The sequence below is a fragment of the Eleginops maclovinus genome, chromosome 15, assembly GCF_036324505.1.
Source record: "Eleginops maclovinus isolate JMC-PN-2008 ecotype Puerto Natales chromosome 15, JC_Emac_rtc_rv5, whole genome shotgun sequence".
Taxonomy (NCBI): Eukaryota; Metazoa; Chordata; class Actinopteri; order Perciformes; family Eleginopidae; genus Eleginops; species Eleginops maclovinus.
In genome coordinates this window covers 13,366,266-13,383,420 of record NC_086363.1, presented here as the reverse complement: position 1 = coordinate 13,383,420, position 17,155 = coordinate 13,366,266, and the positions used below count along the sequence as shown (strand labels likewise).

General features: G+C 40.5%; 2 protein-coding genes across 2 annotated transcripts; both read right to left on the bottom strand.

Moving 5' to 3' along the window:
* Window positions 1-1,043: 1,043 nt before the first annotated feature.
* On the bottom strand, window positions 1,044-7,436 carry cipcb (CLOCK-interacting pacemaker b). Its single transcript, XM_063901987.1, is given in 5 exon segments — window positions 1,044-4,302; window positions 4,304-4,393; window positions 6,023-6,207; window positions 6,298-6,451; window positions 7,088-7,436. Coding segments are annotated over 4 exon segments (1,233 nt in total). The 5' UTR covers window positions 6,407-6,451; window positions 7,088-7,436; the 3' UTR covers window positions 1,044-3,453.
* Window positions 7,437-8,763: 1,327 nt separating this feature from the next.
* LOC134876589 (vascular endothelial growth factor A-like) lies at window positions 8,764-15,513 on the bottom strand. Its single transcript, XM_063901601.1, is given in 8 exon segments — window positions 8,764-9,265; window positions 11,809-11,874; window positions 11,954-11,983; window positions 12,074-12,150; window positions 12,499-12,683; window positions 12,686-12,694; window positions 13,159-13,192; window positions 15,273-15,513. Coding segments are annotated over 8 exon segments (561 nt in total). The 5' UTR covers window positions 15,396-15,513; the 3' UTR covers window positions 8,764-9,228.
* Window positions 15,514-17,155: the final 1,642 nt, after the last annotated feature.

Here is a 17,155-nt window from a genome sequence, read left to right as displayed (position 1 = left end):
AAATGAAATCATCATTATGTCAGTGCAATTCTTTTGTTATGTATTAAAGAAACTGGATGTTATGAAATATTCTCAAAAAACATCAAAATAATGTTTGAGGAAAGAATGGTTGAAGGCCAACATAATATAAAAAGGACTACACAGGCAGAAGATGAACACGACTTCTGTAGATTTGTGTATTTTCTGCCAAAACTGAACTGACCTTTTAATATTTCCACATCAACAGTTATTCCTCTGGCTGTGAACTTGTATTGGAACATGTAGATCTTATTTTAACGGAGGGTATTCCTACCAGTTGAAAGACCTTTAGACTTCAACAACGAACAATATAAACATTGATTCCAACACTCTCTTTGTGTCTGAAGGAGAAGGAATTTATCAATCGAGTCAATTTAAGTGTTGAAAACCAAAAAATACTCTTTACAGCGGAATCAAAAGTCAACAAAAAGGAAACATTTACCAGCAGGACATTTTGATGCATTTTGGAGAGGCATGTGGTGAGCTATCTGGCTTTAATAACTACAACCATGTTAGACGGGAGATACTGAGCCAAGTCAGTCAACCACAAAGAGATTGTACAATTTATCTGGTGCACTGCAGACAAGAAACCTCAGACGCAGCATGGTGTGCCAGTATGACGATGGCCCTAAACACACACCAAGTCTGTTCTTGAATCCCAAACATACAGTTACATTTAATGTTTTATTTTAAATGATTACACATAATCCTCTACAGTAAGAATTACAATAAGTAATTTTATCTGATGTTGGCATAACTGTGTGTTTTCAAAACAAGAGTTAATCAGTGCATTTCTCTAAATAAGAGTGGGGATTTGCATAAAACTGATATTTGTGCAAAGAATTACCTAAATGTTGTAATCTCAGGTGTAAATCAACTTTTTTTTAACTTAGTTCTGTATTTATGTTCAGAGGATAAGATACCAAAAAGTAGAATATAAATAACCCCTCCTTGAGAAGTTCCTCAGAGGCTTTTTAGAGTCAACTTCAACCCAGTTTCACATCAAATACTATACAGACACAGAATGTGCAAAGATGTATTTAATACGGAGGAAACCGCTATTAACATTTGACCAAGTAATTGTAATGTATGTCTGTCACTTAGGAAATACTATGTATGATTACAGGTCGTGTGCCTCACAATGCAACTGTTTTTAAGGTTCTTGCAGTCTGCCTCACAGGAGCTATCATAGCTGCCATCAAATTATTCTCAGAAATTGCTTCAGTGTGGCTCTCAGTTTATTTTAGTGCTAATGCAAAGTTCTGACATACAATGGGTTTGGATATTAAGGCCATAACTTATAAACATACAAAAACGTTCCTATTAAGCATCACAAAACTCTGCAAATGTTTCTAATTTGGACATGAAATCCAGATTCATGAGGCCAAAAGTTGAGCCAGTCAAACCTAACCTGATGTTTGTCGCTAACTCAAAACAGTTCACAAAATGATTGCTTCGTACAGGCAAAAACAGATGGAAACTTTAAAATGCAATTTAGTTTAAGACAATATTTCCACAACTGTAGAAAAAAAAGGCGCATGAGCATGATACAGAAGTTACAGATAGCCTTTACACTGCGGTGTTATCGAAAAAGCAATAACTGTTAAGGGCTTCACTTCCAGACAGTCTGAAATGTATAACACCATTACATTATTATAAACCGTCAACAGGGTGTGCCAAATATTTCGCGTCAGGTTTCAAAATGCAGCAGTGAAGATAAAGAAATGTTAGGCACATGTTTATACCGACTGGCAGGAGGCCATGTAACAGGAGAGCATTTCCATAGGCCTGTCCGATTCACCAATGTGTATATATGTAACTGCTGTAGGGGCGTCACGATAACAGAAAAGTAGTCGTCAATACAGACACCGGGTAAGACCCGAAATGTCTTGATGCCAAGGTAAAAAACAAGTCATAGATAACAAGTACTTCAACGTACACTCCTTTTAACAGTTGCTTTACTGTTTTTTGTTCGGAAGTTAATCACGTGACACTACTCTTCCTTAGTGGGTTTTTTTTTACAAGGCTGTGAAAACAACTGCTTTAAACTACTGTAGTTATTAACGTTATCATTTATTCAATATAGCTTGAGCACTCCACAATGCAACTCTATACAACATCTGTTCGCCAGCTGCTAACAGCTAACCTTAACTAGCTTTGTTCCTGCACATTTTTAAACAGATGTAATGTTTTTTAACAATAAATATCAGGGGTAAAGTACGGTGCATCCCCTTGATGTATCAAATATAGGTCTACTGTGTCCCACATTCTTTTCCCATGGACCCGGGGGCGATGAAGTACCATTAGCATTGCGCCTAGACAGTAGCTGCCACTGTACTGAAGAAAAACAAGTTTCATCAAGTTTGCAGAATTTTGGCATTGACTTGGTACCAAAGTCAGTTATCGTGACACCCGTCAACGGCTGCATGAAATAAATTAGATCCTGTACAGTTAACTGGATGTACGTGAAGTAACACATCAGTATCAGTGGAAAATAGCCTCAGGGACAACCATGAAAGATATACAACTGTAGAAACAGACCAACCTAATTCCATTTAATTTCATCAGACAATGTGTTGTTAGAAAGAGCAGTATGCTGATATTTTAAAAATGTAGATGAGAACACCTTGTCATGCAACGTTAAAGTTTACAGATCCAGTATTCAAATAAAGAGTTCAGATTCAGAGCCTGTGTTGTGCTTTCGGTTGTAAAAATAGTTTGTCCGTTCACCGCTTTGTGTCTTGGATCAAAATCTCTCAGGGTCTTGATTGCCAATGAGCCATAGTTTTGTGTGCAGAGAGGCAGTTTCAGTGGATTACATTTAGTCAGGCTCAGTCCGGCAGAACTGGGCGCTGTGGTTCTAGCCTTGTTTGACCCCAACGCACCAAGCAACAGCAGGATGATGGGCAGCACTTAAAGTGTGGCTGACCGTCCCCCGTGGGTTGTGCAGCGTGTCCTTCACAGATGGCACTGATCGACCTTTTCTGTGGCTGTTTGGATGATTCACCTTGAAACAGTGACAGAGGCAATTACAGGTGGGGCTCTGAAATCTGTTTGAGTGTAGTTTATTTTTTTTCACAAGCTAAAAAGACAACTGTCTGAAAGGGTGCAGCAAAACAAAAGGTGCAGAACATATGTGCTTGTTGGCTGTCAGCCCGCCACCAGCTACAGTCTTACGATGAGGGCAACTTTTCACAGAAAACGTTTGGCAGCGCAAACTTTTTTTTATCTGCACCGATTCCTTGAGATCGGCTTGGTGTAAGAGCCCTCAGGCAGCCACAATTAGGCCACAGCACACTGTCTGTGTGAGACAGTCTGGGGGGGGATAGTGTGGAGAACATTACTTTCGGTCCATCTGTCTCTATACAATCCCCCTCCACCAACCTGCCATTCCCCCCTCAGTCCGCAGGATTACAGCCCAGCACTAGTCCAGGTCTAATCTGCCTTTAAGCTGGTCTGAGCAGCTCTCTGCTTCTCTTTCTCTCCTTCCTCCACCGGAAGGCTGGCCTGCAACTTCAAACAGATGCTGGTGTCGCCGCTGCACAGAGCCTGAAGGAACAGGTCTGTGTGCTCTTTTAGCCGGTCTAGGTCGCTCTGGGTGCGTCGGTTCTGCCTGTGTAGCTCCTTGGTGCGGAGTGCGATGTCCAGAAGCCCTGATTTGCTCAAGATGTTGTACGTGTTGCAGAAGCGCTTCCTCTTCGCATCGGCGTCACCGTCACTGTGGTCACATTCTGTTGATGAGCTTTCCTCTTGGGCAGCTGCCCGGGAAACAGAGTCGTTGGTGTGAGTAACGGACAGGGAGGTGGAAAACTCGGCCTGGCTGACAGCTGATGAAAGCCTCTCCCTGGCAGGGCTGCTGCTGGCACTGGCCTCTGTTGGGGGGAGGGAGAGTCGTCTCTGGAGCAGAGGAGACGGGGTGCTTGGGGTAGAAGGAAGACTGGGAGTGGTCGAGCTGGAGTTACTAGCACCACCACAAAGGTTTCTCTTCTGCTTTTCTCTTTGACAGTGTTCGCGGTGGTTGGAGGTCAAACTGCTTCCCCTCGCTGACCCAGAAGAAGAGGAAGAGTGTGAAGAAGAGGACGACGAGAAGGAGTGAGAAGAAGAAGAGTTGCTGGAAGATGAGGAAGCAGTTCCTCTCCCGGAGGAACTGGAGCTGTCGCCGGGATGTGGAGCAATCTTGGGGTAGGATTTCAGGATTGGAAGATACTTCTTGGGGCGTCTGTGTCTAGAGGAGGCCTCTTTGGAAGCAGGGGAAGTTTGACGAGAGACCACAGGCCGAAGGAAAGACCACCTGAGGCTGCTGGACCACTGGCTGGACCACCTCCACTGTGGGACTAAAACCCCACTGCTTCATAGGAGGAGGATTTTCACCTGGCTGCAAAGGCAACAAAAATCGAAATTAAGAGATTAAGTGCGGAAGGTCCCACGGGCCTTTGCCTAGTATACATGCATTTTAATGACATCCTTTCAGACACAGTTAAACACACATTTTAAAAAGCAGACAACACTCTTCACAGATACACAAAAAAATACTGCATAAATTCTTCATTTAGTCTTTAAATGCTAACATTCACCCATCACAGAGACTTCTGCTTAAAATGATTACTTAGTGCGGCCAATGAATAACCCAGAAACACTGTGACAGGGACACGTTTATTATTGGTACAAATAACGCAAATGATCAATACTACATCAATAACAATTCTATTATGTTTCTCAGTCATAGTGTGCTCCACAAACAACACAGTTTTGCTGTAGCGGCCAAGCAACCCAATTAGTTGTTCTCAGATAACTAAGCCCCCTTTAGGGGATTGGCGTCTGAAGCGGATTTACTGACCACACGTCAGACCTTTTCATGACACAGCACCTGTAGCAGGTCAATCTCTGGTCATCATTAGATCAGAGAAGGCAGAGCGGGTTTCTACACTTCACTGTTAAACCACAGATTAAGATTACATAATTTTGCGGTGTGAATGTTGGAGGCTGATAAAAAAAAAGGCTGATTCGGCTTTACTGTTTTAAATATGCGTAAGGTTACGTAGTAAGAGTACTTGAAAAATGGTAATGTGTTCAATTGGTATGTCAATTAAAATTGGGTATAAGAGATGTGTAATCTTAATCTTGAAAAGCTGATACTAAACTCTATTGCTTGCTTTGAAAGTTTTATAAAACCACAATCCTCATCCATTATTGCACACATTTGGTGGTTTCAATTGAGGAAGAATGAAAAGATAAAGAGTTGAAAGTGCATGGAAAAGCAGCTGAAGTGGCCTGAGTGGCTGGAACATTTGGAAAGGTATGAAGGAAGACAATGTAGAGTATGCAATAAGAGAAGTTCAAGAGAAAGGATTTAAATGAGCTAAAGTGCATTGAGGAGTTGAGTTTTCCAGTTTTGTCTTTCTGAGAATAAAGGATCAAAAAAACAGCTGAGAAATAAGCCAAGAAAAAAGTTGAACTGTTAAAAGTATTTCTCCCTGACTTAACGTTTCTTACGCTTAAACACAGCGTTTGGGGCTTTTATTTTCTCACCACGAGCCTCCTGTTCGGATATAGTTACTACTAATTATTTACACAAAAGCTTAAAAGATACAGTAGTGACATGATGGAAATATGCCATACTGGTCTGCTTTAAGTGCATGGGGCCAACATCTGCAATACAAAATAACCTATTACAAACCCATAATTCAAGAACAGATCACTGGTTTTCATCATGTATTCCTTTTCATACATTTTGTATAATACAGAATCACTTCTATTTTAGTTTTATGTCTCTGCTGTTGCTCAGCAATTAAACCTTTATTTGAATGGCCAGTCTGTTTTTGGGAACACATTCATGACAGCTGTGTCTGGACTGCGAGTTCAACATGGTTGCAATTCATCTGACCATTTCTTTCCTGTGACCTGCTCATATCACTGCCTTCCAGGAAACAGATAATTCATCCCCCCTGTTAATATCAAAGCTTGAGATGAGGTTATGGAGTTTTGCTGTGTGGCAGCAGTGTACCTGTTTGAGGAGGACGTTGTTCATGATGATCATGGGAGAGAGGCTAGAATAGGAGCCTCCCACTACAGCCAGTTGAGAGGACTGGGCACCCGAGCCAGAAGTCTGCAGTCCATTCTGTACAACACGAATGGGGGACTTCTCGGAGTCTGTGATGTCCATTGTGCTCATGTGCTCCGAGCTTGCATCTATAGACCAGGAAGAAGTTACCATAGGGTTTAATTAAGTGATACCTTATAATACGAGCGCATATAACTGAAGTAAGAGAAGAAACTTACCTGAGAATCCGGAGTCTCTCTCTGAATCAGCCCCTGACGCTCCAGACTTTGTTATGCGTGGTCTGTTTGCCATCCTGGAGTGACTCTCCGACTTCCTCTTGGTGCTCATCTCCTTTCCTGATTATATCCTTGGCTTGAAAAGCTCTCACAGCAACTACATAGGCAATGACATAACATGAAGATGTGTACTTAAAAAGCAGGGCAGCAAATCTAAAATCCTGTTGTGCTTGTGTGGTGGGACATTTAATATTGTGATCATAAAAAAGCGCCTCTTTTAGCAGGCTGCTTTGACGTCACACTGTATTGTCTTCCTAGAAAGCTCAAGTGGAGAGTGCAATGAACAATAAAAACATACTATACTACCGGTGTGAACAGCATTTATATGAGCCTCCCCTTGTTTACAGCACTTCCAACGAAACTGAATGAAAACACCAAACGCCATTGCTGTCAGAATATTGTGTTAAGATAGCTAAACAAATAAAGATGAAGTTACATGTTGTAAGTATTAGGTTATTAACAATAACGGAAGTCTGAAAGATAATTGGGCTCCACAAGTTAATTTAGCATGACATAGAAAGGTAAAGCTTATTCCTTCCAGTATAACATGTGATACATTACAACCTTAACTTAGCTAGGAAGCTAAACGCAGCTACCAGAATGCAACACACAATAATAGTAAGCACTCTGGCTAGCTACCTAAAGCGCTGATGCAAAGCTAACTCGACACGAAGTACACAGTGGGTATAAAAACAACACACAACATTTAAGAAGCACAAAGGAATATGCGTACTTAGTGCTTAGCGCCGTTTCAACGAAGCTGGCTTCGATTCGTATGAGCCTGCAGCCGGGTCTTGGTTCCTGTTGTGTCTCGGTTTCCTCTCCTCGGTGTGGTGAATCAACACTGTCCAATTGAACTCTGTGTTCCACTGTAGGTACACTGCACGAGCCGCCCAGCCTTTCCGCTGGGTCACATGCGGAGCACGATGACAACAGACATTAACCGTTGCAGTTTAATTGTCCTTTGAGAGCTTCAAATCGGAACTCACGACACCGACTGGTCGTGGGCTTTCACACAACTACCGGCGATTGTTCCTAGACTGTGAAAATCACAAAGCAGAAGATATTCGCACAGATGCTCCATGGGGTTTATCCATATTTGGTAGTGAAGGGCGTGGGGTGTTTGGAGTATTGTGGACGTCACACGATTCCCGCCCACCTAGTTGATTTCCAGGCCTCTGATTGGCCGATGCAGCAGCAAGCGGCAGGAAAACGTGACCGCTGCCAAATATGTGGCTAGTTAAGGACATTGTGTTCGCTTATGCGGTGGTAGAAGGTACAGGACAGGCATCTCAAATGTAGCTTACTGTTGGGAAATGTAGTAACGTCAGTAATGTACTGGTGTATAACGTAAGGGCCCGGTTGACCCACAGTTAACCTAAGCAGTGCTAAAGTTATCTGCGGCACGTTTGAAGACTAAACATGAGAGATGTGTAAGATGTAAACCACTCAGAACGAAAACATCTCACGTGCATGCCGCTTCAACTGCATTAACTTCTACTCCTAATGCTAATTTTCATGCTTGCAATAACAACAATTGAGAGGGAGACAAGACAAATTCCACTGCTTCTGCAACTGATTAAGTCATACTCAAAGGTCATGCCTTCTTGCATATACACTATAGGCAACAATATTGGGACACTTGTATATGAGGTTTTTTTTTGCGGGGTTGGCCTCAGCCCCTTAGTTCCAGTGAAGGGGATTCTTAATGCTTCATCTTACCAAGTCATTCTGGACAATTCTATGCTTCCAACTTAGTGGAAACAGTTTGTGGAAGGCCCTTTTCTGTTCCAGCATGACTGTGCTCCAGTGCACAAAGCAAGGTCCATAGAGGCATGGTTGTATGAGTTTGGTGTTGAAGAATTTTACTGGCCCGCACAGAGCCCTGACCTCAACCCCATTGAACACCTTTTTTTTTTTTTTAACTACAACGGAGAATGTGAGCCAGGCCCTCTCGTCCAACATCAGTGTCTGACCTCACAAATGCTCTCCTGGATGAATGGGCAAAAACTCTTGTAGAAAGCCTTCCCAGAAGTGTGAAAGCTGTTACAGCTGCAAAGGGGGGACCAACTTTATATTAATGCCTAAGAATTTGGCATTTGGGTGTAATGTGTAGGTGTCCCAATACTTTTGTCTATATAGTTTATCTTCACTTCACAAAGCTGCATGGCAATTCTGATCATCCTATTGTGTGAAATACAAAATTAGGAAGCTCAAGTGCCATCTAACCACATATCTATCATCTCACACGTTTTTGAAGGGCTATACATGTAATACAAATCCATGGATAACAGTAACCCCTTGTGCTTGGTTAATAATGGGCCTTCTACAAAGAAGGAGCTCTCAGTGTCCTCACATGTTACACATCCCAATAGTTTCCAATGTCGATGTAGATAAGACAGAGGCTCATTGTATTTGGACTGCATTTTATTCATTTAGAAACAAAGCATGTCCCACAACACGTTACAGAAAGTCACATACACAATATATTTTTTTCAGTTTCATATCTATTAAAGCAGGAGTCACTCTGCAAAAGGCAAACATGAACATTAAGTAATGAAGAAGGTTTTCTCTTTCTGTAGATGTCGCTATTGATCTAAGTGTTAATCAGTAAAAACTGGATAAATGTTCTGTTAAAATATTGATTTTGATCTGTTAAACACAGCAGTTAGAGCCAAAAGACTTTAGCAGATATGGTCATTTGCTTTGATAATGAATTATAATATATAAGAATATCATGGACAGGATGCAGAGTCTGGATGAATGGACCGTAACAGGAAATTATAATGGACAGAAGGCAAATAGTCAGAGATGATTCGTTCATTGATGATCTGCTGTTTGACACTCCTCCAAAACTATGCACAGGCATTTGGTTCAGTGAAGATTTATCTTGTTTTGAGGCAACTGGCACCTGAAAAGACATGTTAACCAACACAATTACTTTAATAGTAAAGTACAACCCTGTCTTTGAAATACATCTGTATCCTTCTCTTTAATCAACAGAGTTAGACTTCACCAAGGACGTCAACACTTACTACTACTGAAAAAGTATTTGCACTTAGTGTGAAAGTGTGAAGAGAGGAAATGGATCATATGTATCATTCAACCAGATTTAAACATTTGAGCACCTGTTTCACTCAAGAAAACATCTTGGTTTTCATTAAACAAATCAGTATAGGAAATACTTATCCCTGGACGGAGAATTGATTTATAACCATACTAATAATACTTCCCTTTCTAAGCAGAGATGTATTACTTGAATCTGGTTTGAGACACCATTTCCAAAATCATGTCCTTTAATATGCTGTCTTTTATTTTATATCTGTTTACAGCTGTTTTTTGACCTTCATTGGAAGAGAGTAAACTCAATCTTTAACTGACACATGAGCTTCCTGAAAGTTCACAACTACTTCCAAATTGGAAATGGAATCAGGTTATGAGACATGGCCATGTACTTTGGCTCAGCCCCCACTGTTTTGACACATGAAACTTCATTTGGACAGTTACATGGATGGATTACAGAACACTTCTAGGGCACATTCCCAGGGGCCAATGGGTGCACAGAGCATCTGTTTAAAGTCCCATTTCACAGTGGAGTGAAAAGGCAAAATGTTCTGCTTGGACCACTAAAGTAAAGTCCTAAACTTTCCATTTATTACAGGAACGAAGCTGTAAAGCAACCATTAAAGGCACTGTTTATTTCCTCAGGTCCTCTTACAGGTCAGTTTAGGTTCAGAACTGGCATCATACAGTTTAAATACACATGAACAACTTTGCAAGTGTGTGTGAGATTCGACACTAACGATTGGTTGGAGGGGGTAATGATATAAAGCTATGGTTTGAAAAGGACTAGCAGCCAAGAAACTTCACACTGTTTGGGGAGGAACAACATGGACACAAAGACTCTCACACAGTTGATAAAACAGTTATAGTAGGAACAATTACAAAACGTAACTTTACCCAACAACAACTTCAAACAAAAGATGTAGTTTTTAGGCAGGGTAGGTTTATTTCAAACTGCAGGATAACATATCCCCTCCCTCTCCTTACCAGAGGAGATGGGTGACCTAGTTTTCACCACATCGAGCACCTACTTCAAATCATCCGTTGTTCCTGATTACCCAGGAGGGTAAACTCTGTGTTCTTCTACGACCTCATCACAAGTGAAGCTACTCATAATGACCCTCTTCACTGAGTGCTTAAAGGACAGGTTCACGCTTTGAAGACTCTCTTTAAAAAATAACCACATCTTTATCTGACAATTATTTTCTGGATTAATCGATAAACCTTTCATCTATAAAATGTCAGAAGTTATTGGCAAATATCTGTCCCAGTTTTGTTAAAGTCTAGATGTCCCATTTATAGTGTCTTATAGATAACAATATTAAATTGAGAAAAGCCAGAGATTTTCATATTTGAGCTGCTGAAAACTCCATTTTCTGACATGCAGGAAATATTACTTCAACAATTAACTGACTTTTTAAATCGTGACTCATTGCAGCTTTAGATTACAAACTGTTTGAATTTACATGAATGTCTTCAAGTGTTGCTTTCAGATGGACTAGACAAAGGAAACATACCACAGCATTTAGTATTGCACAAATAGTTCTACTTTTGAGATAGAGCAAAATGCTTAAAAACTGATTCTCTCCTCCTGGTGTTTCCTGGAATCCTATAACTATATCAACTCAATAGCATCTTTCAAGAGTCCCTGGAGTGTGCACTTTCACAGCACCACTATTTAATGCTCTACAAACCTGGCTACAGCTTTAAAAGCATTCTTTATGGCAAGGCATTCAGACTACAGGGGGGAGAGAGAGAGAGAGAGAGAGAGAGAGAGAGAGAGAGAGAGAGAGAGAGAGAGAGAGATTACCTAAGGAGTGATCACACAGAAAAACTAATACCAAACTCATGCAGTAAAACACCTTAGATCAGACTGTGAAATGAGGGTCTAATAAACTGTAGGGCTTGGACTGAATTGCTTCCGCTTGAAATGTAGTCTGATTGCACCTCAAAAATACATTTAAACTTCACTAATCCCTTCATTTGTTTTCTTGTATGTGAATTTGGTGATTTTCAGACCAAACATTTATACTGGCAGCCCTTGGTTTGAACTAACAGCTACTTCAGATTATTATTTGTCATTTATCATCATAAACGGCCGCTGGATTACAGGCCTGCCAAAGAGAAGACTAACACAGCAGATAATATACTGTGACATTGTTTAATCTGTCCCTGGAAGTCTGACAGTGAGGGGGAAATAGTGATAAATGTAACTGTTAATGTCCAAACATTGTGGAACAGTGTGTGTTTGTGTTTGTGTGTGTGTGTGTGTGTGTGTGTGTGTGTGTGTGTGTGTGTGTGTGTGTGTGTGTGTGTGTGTGTGTGTGTGTGTGTGTGTGTGTGTGTGTGTGTGTGTGTGTGTGTGCCACAGGAGGACAATCCATCTCTTACTTGCCACAGCCGCTTGCTGTCTTCTTGTGTTTCCTCCTCCGGGGTCTGTTCTTGATAGACTCACTGCTGCTGTGGAGGCAGAGCAGAGAGCACTGAAGATATTGACGTCTTCAAGTCACATAGATACAAATTCTCAGCTACTGACCTTTTATTATTCAGAAGCTTCTGACGGGCTCTAAAAGAGGGATGGGGGAAGCACAGCAAATGGCAGTTAGCTGTGCTATAAAAATATAAATTTGCATCGGTGCTTACTGGAAACAATTACCTGCATTCACATCTCTGATGCTCCACAAAGGCGAGTTCCACATGGTGCATGGATATCATGGGATGAATCCTCATCACCTGAGAAATAAAGCAAGGGAAAACTGAATATAGGGCTGTAGTAGCTTTTTACTGTGTCGTATTATTTTATTTTTGCCGTTTTTGTCTCTGGTTTCAGACAGAAGGTAAAAAGAGGTGCTGAAGGTCGGACAGTGTGAAACAAATAAAGGACTTTTTGAACATTAAAGCTTGTAAACATGTCAGAGTAGAAGCACAAAATACAAATATTAAAACCTCAAAATTAGCATAATAAGGCCCCTTCCAGGCCAAATCACCACTAGTAGGGCCATTCATTTTACATAAACATAAAGTGCATTTTCAACACCTCCCTTCAGGTATTTCTGGTATTGCTGAGAGATCTTGCTACACCTGCAGTGTGATGTTGCTTTCAAGTGTAGCCTGGCACTCCAGGTTCTCGTCCCCACAGCAACCAGAGCAGCGCCAAAGTGGGACACACGCAGGCATGTAGATGTACTCCACCTCTCCAGGGTACTCCTGCTCCACATCCACCAACTGCTCCATGGGCCGACACATGCTTTTCACCCACACCTCCTGAACCCCATCACTGCAGGACAAGATGAATCTTTGATTATTTGGTAGAGTTTGACAAACCTTTTCAGTGTGACCGGTATTCAATTACATCTATTTAAGTTCTGTACTTTAGTATAATTTTTAGCTACTTTTCCTGAGTATTTTTTATTTTATGCTACTTTTTTCCTTTTACTCTTAATACATTTTGGAAACAAATACAAATATACAAATATAAAACAACTAATAAATGAACATATTAGCACATTTACCAGCTGCTATCAATATTCAGAATCCGGTAATTTTATATATATGATTATGAAAATAAATACTTTTACTTTTGTTTTTTAAAGTATATTTTGATGCCAAATGTTTTGTTTTTCTACTCAAATAAGATTTGGTATGCAGGAATTTAGCATTTTGTACTATTAAGTATTACTATCTTTAAAGTAAGTAAAAGAACTGAGTACTTTTTCACAAAAAAAGTGGGATAGGCCTTACCTCTCGAGTGACTCCCTTCTGGAGGGTGGGAAATCTGCAAAAGGCATACACAGAAAAAAGACATTTTCATTTTCTTTTGTAAAGGCATTAACATCACTGTCAAACATGGTGGTACAAACAAAATCAGGATACTGCTAGAAGAGAGAAATTAGGATGTTATAAATCGGTTGATCGGCAGTCTGTCATTGTGCAGTTATAGGGCGCCCTCTACTGGCAGAAAAAATGAGTGCACACACACAAGCCATCCAGTGAAAACAATGATGCAGCTTGGTATACCACTGTGTCACTGTTTGAACAGTAAACTGAGCCAGCAATCAAACTTGATTTCTCAATTTGATATAACCCCAGAAGGGTTATTATCACAAGAAGCGAGAACCTCAGAACAGCGAAGAATAGCTTCAGCCTTTCCTCTTGGGAGATATTGCACACAATAAACACAGTTTGAACAAAGGCAGTATTGTCAAGTATCATGACACAGCATGAATATCTTGAGGTTCTCACAACCCAGCCTCCACACTTATCATGACAATGTTGCTGGTTTCTGAAGGCCAAATTAAGCAGTAAAACAAGTTGATATTGGCTCTTTTACTTAATTTCAATATCAACAATCTGTTTTTTAAATCCTCACCTCTCCTATCTCCTGCTTTCCTCTCACATTGTTAACACTGATGGGAAAATCATCTTCTAAATGTCACATGCAGGGAGTTCTTTGTGGGTTCTTAGAAAACAGTAGGTTTTATTGTGGGATATTTGTGTATGTTGGAAGATAGTTTGTACTTGGGCCAAAGAGTCTGTACTGCTTCGCCCAACAAAAGTTGCATTGCAACAGAATAATAAGCATAGATGTGCTTGAATTTATTACACAAGATTGAACTGACTTGATGTAGGACATTAAATACGTAAAACATTGTGCTTTATTTTATTTTCTGCTTACATTTATTTTGTTTCCCCAGTTGTGTAAATCACACAAAGCTAATGTTGACATTTTCCCAGTTATTGATGTAATCTGTACTGATCAATATCTTAAATTCTAGATGCTTTGTTTAGTTTCTTCAGGCTAAATGCACATCTTCATCATATCAATTAGTGCATTACTGCAGCCAGCACAGAAACAAATGTTGTTCTTACACTGAAATTGTGCCCTAAATTTAGACCATTTGTTATAAATTACAATACGTGGATCCATATGTTTTTTACATTAATCAGATTCTAACCAGTTGCATTTGAACCATTGCTGTGTTGCTTCAAACACCACACATTTCTGTATGGATGAGATGTAGTTTTGAACAATAAATGTGTCACAATATTATTTCCCTTTTTTTTTGAGACGAGGGGGAGTTCCAACTTTTATTCCAGCAAACTCCTACTGGTCAGTCATTTCACATCAGTAATCCATGTGAGAAACTTTCTGGATTGCACTGGGCATGATAATCATTCTCCGTCAGCTGGCTATAAAAATCCCATTTATAATCTCCTCACATGAACTGCAGCTCATATTCCTATCCAGTCGGCTTCTTGCCGGGTGATACTGAATGTATCTGTCTTGCCTGGGGTCAGATGTTGTTATACCAATAGGGAGCACTATGAAATATTGCAAAACCAGATGGAGAAGTGAAGAATTACACCTCATCACAACCAGCAGAACCTGAAGCCGCATAGTCTCCAAACCACAACTGCTGTCTCGTGTTTTTTGCTGGAAATGTTCACAGCACTGGTCTCAGATCTCAACCTGCAGCAGGTGCATCTTATACTGGGCACTGTAAACACAGCAATTTTCAAATCCTCAACGCAGATATTATCTTCCTGGTGACACAGTCGGTCAAAAATACTGATAGTGTGTAAAAAAAGAAAAGAAAAAGTGTGAGTGTTGAACAGATGTGTCCTCTCACAGTGGAAAAACTCAGTTAGCTTCACTGTTTAAGGTGAGGCGCTAATAGGAGTCACAGTAGGAGACAAGGAAATTATAGCGTTCTCCTAAAAAAGAAAATCCTCAACTACGGCTTTAGCATGCAACATATCACGGAATAAATAACATTTAAAAACCACTGCTAACTGTAGTTTCCGGTGGATAGCTAATATGACAGAAGCGTTTGTTTTGTATTTGTTTGACCTACCTGCGCACGTGCAAGTTGCAGCAAAAGAACCGATAAAAGGTGCGAGACTCCCAGTAAACTTTGCATAATGTCAAGACAAGATGCCTCTCCTTGTCTCGAGTGGCTCACGAAGACCTTTAACATGTGAAAATATCAGCTCAAGAAGCGGCTGCGGCTCTTCGTCAAACTGTTAAATACATACAGCTGATTATCCATAGGAAATAGAAGCTCTTTCACGCGCTCCCTCTGTACCTCTTTTTTCTGTTCGCTCTCTCTCTCCCTCTCTCTCTCTCTCTCTCTCTCTCTCTCTCTCTCTCTCTCTCTCGCACGCGCATGCACACACGCACACAATAAATAGACAATAATTATATAATCATTATATTAAGCAATTAACCGAACAAAACTATAATCAACAACATAATATAAACTATTTATGATAAGTCTTGTGTACATGTTAATGAGGACTTGCATATTCTGCTATGCTTTATTACATTTTATAAGGAAATTAAATCTGTAAAAGTGGAATAAATTTGCATCACATCCTTTCTCAAAGTTTTATTTCTTAATAATTTCTTTTGAAATCAATCTGCACTTAAATGGCATAACAAAGAACAATATAACACTGAGAAAATCAAGTGTAGGCTTAATGTTTCATGTGATGTAATGACAAGTGGCTAATGAAGAAAAGTGGGCAGCATGTAGATACAGTATGTACGCTTCTCACAGGACAGCAACATGGTGAAAACTAGGTAGCCAAGAGCAATAGAATACGCAAAAAATAATATAAACCTGTGCAGCAAGCAACAAAATATGTTGGATAGCTGTTACGTGTTTTTTTTTATCTCCTACTAGGAGCTCCCTGTAGCTCTGTGCTACCTGCTAACACACAGCAGCTTGGGACCTACTTCTCATCTGGTTTGTAGTTTTATCAAATCTTCTTCTGCCTTGTTTATGCATTGAACTCTCAGAGTGTTGCCTCTTTAGTCTCGGCACGGACGCAGCAGACCTGAGGTTATCAACATTGATGCTGTGTGGAGGAGCAGAATGTTTATGCACCATCCTGTGTTTACTGCAGATAACATATCTGTTATCATCAGTTTATGTCTGCTGTGAGCACTCCAAACAACTGCTGTGTAAATGTGGCTTTCCTGTTATACAATACCTGGCTTCTTGTGGTTTGTTAATGCTTTCAGTTCAAGCTAAAGTTGATTCCTGATTATGTTCACTTTCACAAAATGACTTAGAGGTTTCTTGTTTGTTTTTTCTACAGGGCGCAAATGACAAGCACCACGTACCCGTACATTTATTAGAAAGGGCTCAGGTGTGTTTTCACAGCCAGTGTGATTCACGGGATAATTGGACTGGTGTGTGTTGAGAATAGCCTCTGTGGAGGAGATAAGAAAGATGGATGAAGCTTTCCTCTCTGCAAATCTTCCTCTCCCTCCTCCCAGGCTGTGATGGTGTGGTGCCATCATGTAGGATCATCTATGTGTGTGTCACCTTCTATAAGACTTACCATTTTTTAATATTAATATAAAAACAGGTTTAAGGAGTCTGAACTCCCAAATCGTTCACAACAACCTCCTCATCCATGTAGAAAACATAAAACATTCATATAACCTTGGGATTTCATCTTGAAAACCCACTATAAACACTGTGAATATCGTGGCAGATTTGGGTTTGTGAACTGTTTTGGATTTTGTTTTCTTGCAAAAAAAAAATGCTTGCCAACACTCCTTATAGGCAGGGCTCGCCCACTTTCCGGGGGACTTTCCCCTCCTCCCTCAGACTCCCAGTCTGATAGCACAGAGGTCAGACGGACAGCTGCTGCTTCCTGTGTCTGGGAACCGCACTGATGCTCCAGTCCCACTCCTCGTTAAGGGAGGATGGGTTTCCCTCAGGAG